This window comes from Moschus berezovskii, chromosome 27, assembly GCF_049115385.1.
Source record: "Moschus berezovskii isolate FMDL1 chromosome 27, NW_MosBer_1.0, whole genome shotgun sequence".
Taxonomy (NCBI): Eukaryota; Metazoa; Chordata; class Mammalia; order Artiodactyla; family Moschidae; genus Moschus; species Moschus berezovskii.
In genome coordinates, this window is record NC_142486.1 from 4,554,310 (window position 1) to 4,563,562 (window position 9,253).

At 64.9% G+C, this 9,253-nt stretch overlaps 1 protein-coding gene across 1 annotated transcript; it reads left to right on the forward strand.

Annotated features, from left to right (window-relative positions):
* Positions 1-1,997: 1,997 nt before the first annotated feature.
* Positions 1,998-9,020, forward strand: BRI3 (brain protein I3). Its single transcript, XM_055410303.2, has 3 exons — positions 1,998-2,292; positions 2,761-2,863; positions 8,617-9,020. Exons 1-3 carry the CDS (start codon positions 2,151-2,153, stop codon positions 8,747-8,749), a joined length of 378 nt encoding a protein of 125 aa, XP_055266278.1. The 5' UTR covers positions 1,998-2,150; the 3' UTR covers positions 8,750-9,020.
* The last annotated feature ends 233 nt before the right edge of the window (positions 9,021-9,253 follow it).

Sequence of the window (9,253 nt, forward strand, 5' to 3'; positions counted from 1 at the left end):
CCATGGGCGCCTCTCAATGGCCGCTCAAGCCTCGCTGCACTGCCTTTGTGAGTTTACTGTCTGGCTGCTTCTCTTCTGTGTTCCTGACCGGTTATCTTTGTCCCTTGCAATCTGTGCTGGGGTGGGGAGGCGGAGCTGGGATAGCAGGTCACCCCTGGCCCAGCTGCAAGTGATGGGGAGGGGCCACGTCCTCTCATTCACAGATATGGGTTTCCCAGCTCCAGCGGAGGCACTGCTGGGGATAGAAGTTTGTTATAGGAAGAGAAGGGAGCCAAAGGCTATGGTTCTGTGGAGTTTGATCTGTAAACAAAGACACTGGAGGAAGGGAAAATTAACCCTGAAATTGAACGGACACCTGCCAACTTAACTGGAGTTGGATAGGAAAGGCTTAGGGGAGGGGAGGCGGGGGAATGATGCCCCCCACCTTGTGTCCAGAGCTGACCAGTATTAGGGGCCTGCCCAGAGCCTACTTTTTCTCTCTCCTTGGTGAGGCTTGGGGCTGACCCTCAGTTTTCCCTGGGGCGTGGCGGGGGCGCTCTGGGTTTCACCACTGTCACTCTCTGGTTGGTTACAGCTCAAACTCCTGGGAAGGCATGGCCTCCCTAGACCTCAGATGGCTGGAAGTCCCTGGCCACTCGAGTCCAGCCTCCATTCTGGACTGGGACCCCCCTTACCCCCACCCCATGCCAGCCAGGCCCCCATCTGGCTGCCCGTTGTCCCTCCCCACAGGTTTGTTGGGAGGCCCGTAGTTGAGCAGTATTGGGATGACAGGTGTGGATGGGGTCCCAGGAGCTACACTCCTGATAAAGAATCACGATGCTGTCTTATGAAAAGTTAAAAATGAGGTGGGGTCTGAGAGTTGTTCCTGAGCTAGATCAAGGTGCTGGTCAGGTGAGAAAGGCTGGGAAACCCCAAATGCTGCAGAAGGCGGGGAATGGGTGCAGGGGGAGCCACGGTGTGGCCCCAAAGTGCGCGTCTGTCAGGTTCAAGTTTATTACAAACTATTAAGCGCTGGCGTGCGACAGGCCCAAGGCTTCCGTGAGGGCGTGCAGCCCAGCGGCCTTGGCGGTCCCGTTTAGGTCCCTCCTCTCTGAGCTGTGTCCGGACTGTGGACCGGGGGTCAGTACTTCCCGGGTTGCTGGGAAGACTGTGACCCCAGGAAGAGCAGGGGGCAGCGCCCGCAGTCCCCAACACGGCAGTATTTGTGATCAGAGGCCACAACCCCATACATGACCGGATTTATCAAAATAAAACCAAGGCACTGGACGCCAGCTGGGCGCGAGCAGGCCCGGCCCGCCGCAGCTTCCACTGACCCCGGGCGCTGCCCGACCCCGACCCCGACCCAGGTCGCTCCGGAGGCTGAGTCCCCGGTCCTCCGCCCCTGGCGAAGACGACCTGGGGGCGGCCCGGAGACCCGAGCCGCCGGGCCCGTCCTCCGGGCCGCCCCCGCCGCCGGGCCCCCGCCCTCCTCCGGGACGGGTGGGCTCGGGCCCCCGGACGCCTGGCGGGCCTGGGGTCTCCGTCCTCCGAGATCAGGACCTGGCGCTGGGAGGGCGCGGCCGACAGGCCATAAGGTCACGGCGCTTGCCCGGCGCCTCTGGGAGTCGCGCGTGTGCGGGGTCGGGGGTTCTCCTCGGGGCGGGAGGCCCGAGGCCGCGGAGGTGGAGCGGGGGCGCCCGGCGGGGAGGCGCGCGGGGTCTCCGTCGACGCGGCGGCCGAAGAGGGCGCGGCGCCTTTAAGCGCCGCCGGCCCCGCCCCCTGCGTCTCCTCCTCCCCACCCCCCCAGCCCTCGCGGGACGCCCGGCGGGGAGGCGCGCGGGGTCTCCGTCAACGAGCGGCCAGCCGGGCGGCCGAGGGAGGGCGCGGCGCCTTTAAGCGCCGCCGGCCCCGCCCCCCGCACCGCCCCCGCCCCCGCGGGAGCCGCGCCACGTGACCCGGGTCTTGTGACCGGCGGGGGAGGCGCGGGGGGAAGCCCGCGGCGCCCGCCTCCAGGGGCCCAGCCCCGCCGCCGCCGCCGCCGCCGCCGCCGCCGCCGCCGCCGCCGCCCGCGAGTCGCGGGTCCCGCCGCCGGGCGTCCGCGCGTCCGAGCGAGCCGCAGCCGGGGGCGCGTCCGAGCGGGAGCCGAGCCGGCGCGGGGGGCGCCGCCCGCCATGGACCACAAGCCCCTGCTGCAGGAGCGGCCGCCCGCCTACAACCTGGAGGCCGGCCAGGGCGAGTTCGCGTGCGCCCCGCACGGCTACGGCGCCATCGCCGCCGCCCCGCCGCCGCCGCCCTACCCCTACCTCGTCACAGGTGCGGCGGGCCGGGGCCCGGGAGCGAACTTCGGGCGGAGTTCCACCGCGACCTTTAACCCCGAAACCAACTTTTCTCCGGGCGTGGCGGCGGCGGGGGGCGCGGTCGAGGGAGACCCCGGGGTCCGGCCCTTGCAGGGGGTCGGGGACGGCGCCGGCCCGGGAACCGGAGGTCGGGCCCCCGAATCTGGGCACCGCCCGAGCGCCCTGAGCCCATCTGCGGGGTCGCTCGCGCCCGGTTCGCCCTTCCTAGGGAGCACGTCCATCTCTCTGCAGGTTTAACTTTACTAAGGAGACGCTGTCCACAAGTTAACGCCTAACTAAAGCGCGTAGTGGGCACTTGGTGGACGCAGCTGTCCTGATTTTGAAAAGGATGCCAGCATTTCGTAGGGAGGGCGGAGGGCAGGAGAAGTGGACCTCAGACCCTCTTTCCTCCCTGCCCTCTTCTGATGTGTCTTCCTGCCCACAGGGATACCCACCCATCACCCCAGGGTCTACAACATCCACAGTCGGAATGTCACCCGGTACCCTGCCAATTCCATCGTTGTGGTCGGAGGCTGCCCAGTCTGCAGGTATGTCCCAGGCCTGGGGGTTCCAGAAGCCACTAAGGACATGCTCAGAGCCTCATAAAGGCAGGATCTGGGGGAGACGTGGTCAGTCTCCGGACAAGCTGCTGACCTGCGCTGTGGGAGAGTGTGCCCGGTGGTCCTTGGTTCCATACAGGGTTCATGTGGCAGAGGGGACTGGGTGTCCGTCCCTCTTTCCCATTGCTGTGCTTTTGGGGCCGCTGAGCCCCATGGGGATGGGATGCAGACATGTCAGCAGTTGGACTGACCGCCTGCTATCCCTGGTTCTGGGACCTGCAAGTTGGTTCTGCAGTTGCTTCTTGAAGGTGGCCAGAGGTTCCCTTTTCCCCGGGAAGGGTCCGTTTGGAGAGATGGGCAGGAGAGCCCAGACTCAGGTGACCAGTGTCTTGGAGGAGCTGGGGTGATGGGTAAGGGCCGCTCCATCCACGTCCGGCTGGCAGCTGGGCAAGGACAGGGACACCGAGGTTCTTTGGGTGGGAGCGGTATTTCACGTTCTTAAAGTCCAGCTTCCAGAATCTTATGTTTTTATAGGGCCTGAGATGCAGCTACTAGATGCTTGTCCTGAGGGTTCAAATTCCCTGCCCTTGGTGGATTCCAGTGCATGGACGGTTCCGAAAGTCAGGGCAGACTTGGCCACAACTAGGTTTTCTGTCTGCCAGGGGGCAGCCTGTGGGGGTGGGGGTGCGGGTGCGGAAGTTGGAGTTGGTGAGATGGAATTGAGAAACTCTGGTTTTCTTAGTTTCGAAAGTGTATCAGGAAGGCCCTGAGCAGCGTCCAAGGGAAGTTAACAGTTTGAGTCTTGGGCATCAGCCGTGTGGGGAGGACTGGAGGGCCGGGAAAGGATGCCTAGGAATGGGGGCAGAACTGAATCCCTGGAGCCAGCCACATGCTTGCTAAGGGGTCAGTGGCCGGGGGACCCTGAACTGCAGACCTGAAACAGGTGTGTTTTCCTACACAGCTGGCAGCAGTCTGGCCTCTGGAGAACGTGAAGGGGGGAAGGGAGACAACTGGCCGCTTCCAGAGCTGCTCCCTGCCCTGGGCACCTGTGGGCGGCAGAGCCCATCGGTTGGAGGCACGTGGATGGGCTTGGAGAGGGGAGGTGTGGCCGGGAGGCTGGTCATGTGCTGCGGGACAGGGCAAGGGTCAGGGCTGGTCCTGGCCGAGAGAGCCATCGGGGGAAGTGGCACAGTGCGGTGGGGAGAGGGAACCGCTGCACTTGGCTTCCAGACGGGTCTTGGGCGCTCAGGCCTGTGTGTGGGACCCAGCTGGGTGACTCCAGGGGCTTGTTTTGGACATGAGAGGTCTCGAACCATTTCCTAGTCGAAGGAGGGCGTCAGGCTGGCAGCCGAGGAGTCTGAGGACGGCCCCTGGAGTGGAGCCCTCCAGCTGGGGTTTCAGCGTCTTTGAGTGGGGCCCAGCCTTCCTGGGAGCCGGGCTCCCGTCCTGGCCCTGCCAGCGGGCCCGGTGCCCTATCTGGGCAGGGGGACGCTGGTGGACGCTCTGGGGTCTGGGTCTGGGTGGCCCCAGGCCCTGGATGAAGGAGAGGAGACCAGCAGCGGGTCCTGGGGGCCGAGATCCCTGGGCTCCTTAGGACGGGAGTGATTCCCATGGGGTGGGACCCGGGCTCCCGCCCTCAACCCCGTCCCTCTGCTCTTCTGGGGAGGGGCGTGGGCTCGGGGCTGGCGAAGACTGGGGGTGGCGGGCAGGCGCTGCATCCGGAATAGGCTTCCTTCCTTGGCTTGGGGTCGCAGTCCTCCTGGCCTCTGGGCAGTGGGCGCAGTGAGAGGGGAGCTTGTATGCTGAGGACAAGTTTCGGGGCCCCAGTGGGGCCTGATCCCCCCACCCCAGGCGCATCCTTTATGGCCCTGATGTTGCTGGAGGATAGAGAGCAGCAGCTGAGCTGCTCCGCAGGGGTGCCGCCCCGCCCCAGGGCCCTCCGCTGCCGTGGGCCAGGGGCCAGGTGTGTCCAGGGAGCCTCTGCGGGTCTGGGGAGTGGGTACCTCCCAGAGGCTGGGGAGGGTTCCCCGGGGACTGGCTGGCCCAGCTGGTGGCGGCGGCAGATTGGGAGACAGGCGGCTTGTCCTGCGACCGAGCTTCCTCCTTCCCTGCCCGCCCGCCCGGCCCGTCTGCCCTGGGAGCCCGGCAGGCGTCTGCGGGAGTCACATGTCCGTGATTCCCCGAGCGAGGCCCGTGCCACTGTTCCTTTGCCGCCGTTGGAGCCCGCGTGGGGAGCCTGACTCCATCTTTCTAGCAGCAGCAGATGAGCGCGCGTGCCACCCCTGACCACTCTTGGCCTCTGTGGGCCAGGCACCGCCTGGCCCAGGCCTCGGCCCTGTCTGAGGCGGTCTTCCCCTGGCGCAGGGCCTGTCCTGGGACGTGGAGGCAGGGCTGCGGGGGGTGGGCCTGTGCAGAGGGCACCAGGCCCGGCGTGGAGGCTGGAGGTGCGTCCAGGCTCAGGGTCCTGCTGGGTGCCACTGGGTGTTGGTCTTGGGGTCACCAGGGGGGTGAGGGGGCTCCAGGGTGGCCGGGGTCTTGGAAGCCGAGATGCGCGCACAGGAGACAGCCGCGGCAGGCAGATGCTACCCGCAGGGCAGGGCAGCAAGGAGGCCAGCGTCCCAGCCTCCCCCGCCCAGGGGGCATCCCCGGGCTGAGCCCTGCCCCGGGCCGCAGTGGGCAGGGTGCGCAGAGCTGGTGGGGCGTCCAGTCCAGCCCGTCCTGGACTGAGCCTAGTATCCCCTGAGTCCCCTGCAGGCCGCGAGCCTCATGGATTCCCCTGTACCTCACCCCAGAGGTCCTGAGACCTGCCCCTGGGGAGGCCTGCTTGGAGTGGGGCCCTGGGACTCCGGGTGGGGCACATGTGTTCTGAGGGGACGAGATGGGACCCGGTCTCTGAAGCGGGCTGCCTGGCGCTTTGGGGCACCCTGCCCTGTCTCCACCTGGCTCCGGGCTCACGGCTCCTGGAGGAGGCGGAGTCTTCCCGCCCCTGCCAGGAGGCTGGTCTGGTGCTGCTGCTGCCACCGGGGCTCAGAGGATGGGGGGCTCGGCAGGGGCCTTGCCGGGTCTGGGCTGTTCGTGGCCCCACCCGCCCGAGTGCCCAGCTTCTCCGTGAGGTCAGAGACAGCGAGATGCATGTATTCAGTTCCCTGATTTCTCCAGCTTCCGTGTCTTTCTCACCCCCGTTGGGAAGGAACACAGATGGGGCCTTGCTCAGTTTGGATTTGGAAGCTCTTGGTAGAGAGCTGAGCTGATCGGGGCTCCTGAGGGGCTTGGAGGAGGAGATGCCGGGTTGCTCAGGAGGGGCTGGCAGGATGGGTGAGGGGCCCACAGGAACTGGGTGGTCTGTATCCTGGGGCTTGTTGCTGTGTCAGGATCGGCCTAGAGACCAGCCTGAGTTTCTCAGTTTAAAAGATTCTGGGTTTTTAAAAAGAGCAAACCACACCCACTCTGCCTTTGTGGTCCAGGCAGGCAGCACCCATTGTCAGAAGGGAACGTTTTTGCAGCAGGACACACACGTTCCCGTGAAGTGGACACGTTAAGACTGTAACGGCCGCCCAGTAGTTGAGGTCGCAGTGGCTGCCAGCTGAGTTCGTTACTAACTTTGTTAAGAAGTCCCGCTTTCAGAGTCTTTGGTGCTTGAGGCTGTAGCTCAGGTGCAGACTCAGGGTGCAGGTGAGGCTCGGAGGCGCCTGGTCCCCGGGGCTGTGGGGCGGGGGCGGGTGTGAGCGGAGCCTTCCTCCCTGCCCGAGGGGAGCGGCCCGACTCCTCCCCAGAGCCACGCTCTGGTGGGGGTGAGGGGGAGTCGTCCCATCAAACCCAGACTCCCACCAAGGGCGTGGGAAGGGCTGCCCTCTGCTCGGGCTGAGGCGTGCGGGGCACGGGGCGGGCTGTCCGGCCTCCCCCCGTGTCTGTGCCCTCAGGCTGCAGAGGGCCCGATGAGACCCCAGAGGGGCTGTCTGTGCGGATGCGGCAGGGCCGGCCCTGCCCCTGCTCTGGGGGGGAGGTGGACGCCTCGAGGCTTCTCCAGCCCAGCATGCCCCTCCGCGCGCCCTCCCGGCGTCTCCTGGGGCCCCCGAGGAGTTGCACGGGGTTCTAGGCTCTGCCTCTTAGCAGCTTGGGCCTTAAGTGAGAGGACAGGACGTCCAGCCTGGGTGGGTGCTCCGGGAGTGTCTGTCGTTGGGCCCCCCTGTTCCTGGAGGGCCACCAGGCACCTGGTGACCCTGGGGGTAGGCCTCTCCCGAAAGGTCTCAGCTGCTGCACCTGACCCAGCGGGGGGCCTGGGCCCTGTTCCCTGCTTCCCCCTTGGATGTTCTGACCAAGCGGACAAACCGCTGTGACTCGGGGGTCAGCCACAGGTAGAGAAAGGCGGGGTAGGTGCCCCGATGGGATCCTGGCCCCCCAGCCGTGCTCCAGTGGCCTGAGGGGCGTCCCCGCCCGCTGGCCTGTCCCGACTGACCGTGTGGGGCCCTGCGGTGGCAGCCCCCCCGCCCCCCCCACCAAGCAAGGCCCCGTGCTTTCTCAGCAGGGGCTCCTGCCTCCTGGGCCTCGGGCCCCGGAGCTGGGCAGGTGCGGTCTGGGCGGGCAGGGGCTCAGAGGTGTGGTACCAGCCCTGTGGGTGGGTCTGGGCGGCGGGTGGCTGCACTGCCCAGCTGCTTGGACCTTTCCTAAACTCAGTGCGGGGCTCCAGGGGAGGGCAGAGACCCTCAGGGGTTCCCTGAGAACCCCCGCCTTTGATTTTCCGCAGTGTCCTGGGGCTGCTGCAGAGAGCGTGTGTGTGTTTTTCCCAAGGCAGTTCCTGCTGGCGTTTGCGGGCGCTGGGGCTTCAGGAAGATGGAGAGGGCATGGGGAGGGGGTCCCAGTTCTCCCACAACACCGCCCCCCGCGGCTCTGGGGCGGGAGGGAAGCGGTTCTGGGGGTGGGAGCTGGCGTTGAGGTCTCACTGCAGCCATGAGGGCACGTGGCAGCTCCTGTTCCACTCGCCTTGGGGGCCTTGGACAAGGACCCCGGCCCTGGGCGGTGGCCTCTTGGGGATGTGGTTGGGGGCTGGGCCCTCGCGGTTCTGGGGGTCATACACTGGGCACGTGGAGGGTTAATGTGACTTTTTCCAAAGAGGAGCTTTGAGATGAAACCTCCCAAGGTAAGTGACGTGGTGTGAACCTGGGTGACTTAAGCCTGTCGCTGAAACCTGCTGCCCCCTCCTCCCACCGATAAAAACCACACAAAACCCAAACTATCCCTACTCTTGGAATTTTCCTCTAGGGAATGGAAAAATAAGTCTAAAACTTTCCAACAGTGGGAAAAAATACTGTAAAGTGACTTGGGTTTCGTGTTCTTAGCATGTTTAAGTGTTTATAGGAACCAGCATTTGCTGCTTGTTTGAGGGGCTTCCTTGGTGGCTCAGACGGTAAAGTGTCTGCCTGCAATGCGGGAGACCTGGGTTCAATCCCAAATGGCGACCCACTCCAGTATTCATGGCTGGAAAATCCCATGGACAAAGGAGCCTGGCGGGCTACAGCCCATGGGCTCACAGAGAGTCGGACACAACTGAGCGACTTCACTTCACCTCCTCGGCTGAGAGAACACGCGGCCGAGCGCTCCGGTCGGCAGCTCGTGCCCCGGCGGCCCCCCCCCCCCGTGAGCGGCGCCCCGGCCGCAGGCTTGGTTGCTGCAGAGGGTGGGGCCCCTCGGGGTGGCCTCAGGCCCGCGAGGGTGCTGACCCGCATGCTGCTCTGTCTCCGCAGGGTCGGGGTTCTGGAGGACTCCTTCACCTTCCTGGGTATCTTCTTGGCCATCGTCTTGTTCCCCTTTGGGTTCATCTGCTGTTTCGCCTTGAGGAAGCGAAGATGCCCCAACTGTGGCGCCAACTTCACTTAGAGGGAACACACACCTGGCTCTCCCACACCCCGCTGTCTTTTTCTAATGTAAATGTCGTGTACAATAGCTCTATCTGATGAAGCTTCTGGACTGTTTTGTAAAGTGAGGAGGGGGGACTGGGCGGGCGAGGAACACAGGGGCCGCCGTGAGGCCACGGGCAGCTCCGCTCCCAGGTGAACGATGCTCAGTAAAGCACTGCTTTTATTTTTCGCAGTCTTCAATTTGAGAAAGGGGAGAAATACTGTTTTAAATAAATGAGATCCATACCGTTGTTCACCTGTTTTGCTTGTTCAGGGCGTGTACACTGTCACAAGAGGAACTCACACAGAAGCGCCTCACGGCCCTGACCTCCCAGCACCGTCCAGGTCGGGTGACCTTCCCTTGCACAGCTCAGAGACGTGCTTGTTCTCAAGTTTTTATTCTTACAGTGAAGCCTGGTACCTTGACATTTGCAGAGCACGCACCCCAGGACCCATGGCCCGGCCTCTGTCCCAGGAGCAGGGA

What these genes read in the sequence shown, in the direction of transcription:
- BRI3 (XM_055410303.2), top strand. Translation starts at nt 2,151, where the DNA reads ATGGACCACAAGCCCCTGCTGCAGGAGCGGCCGCCCGCCTACAACCTG. An exon ending in CTACCCCTACCTCGTCACAG is followed by an intron (nt 2,293 to 2,760) that starts GTGCGGCGGGCC and finishes TCCTGCCCACAG; the next exon opens with GGATACCCACCCATCACCCC. An exon ending in GGAGGCTGCCCAGTCTGCAG is followed by an intron (nt 2,864 to 8,616) that starts GTATGTCCCAGG and finishes CTGTCTCCGCAG; the next exon opens with GGTCGGGGTTCTGGAGGACT.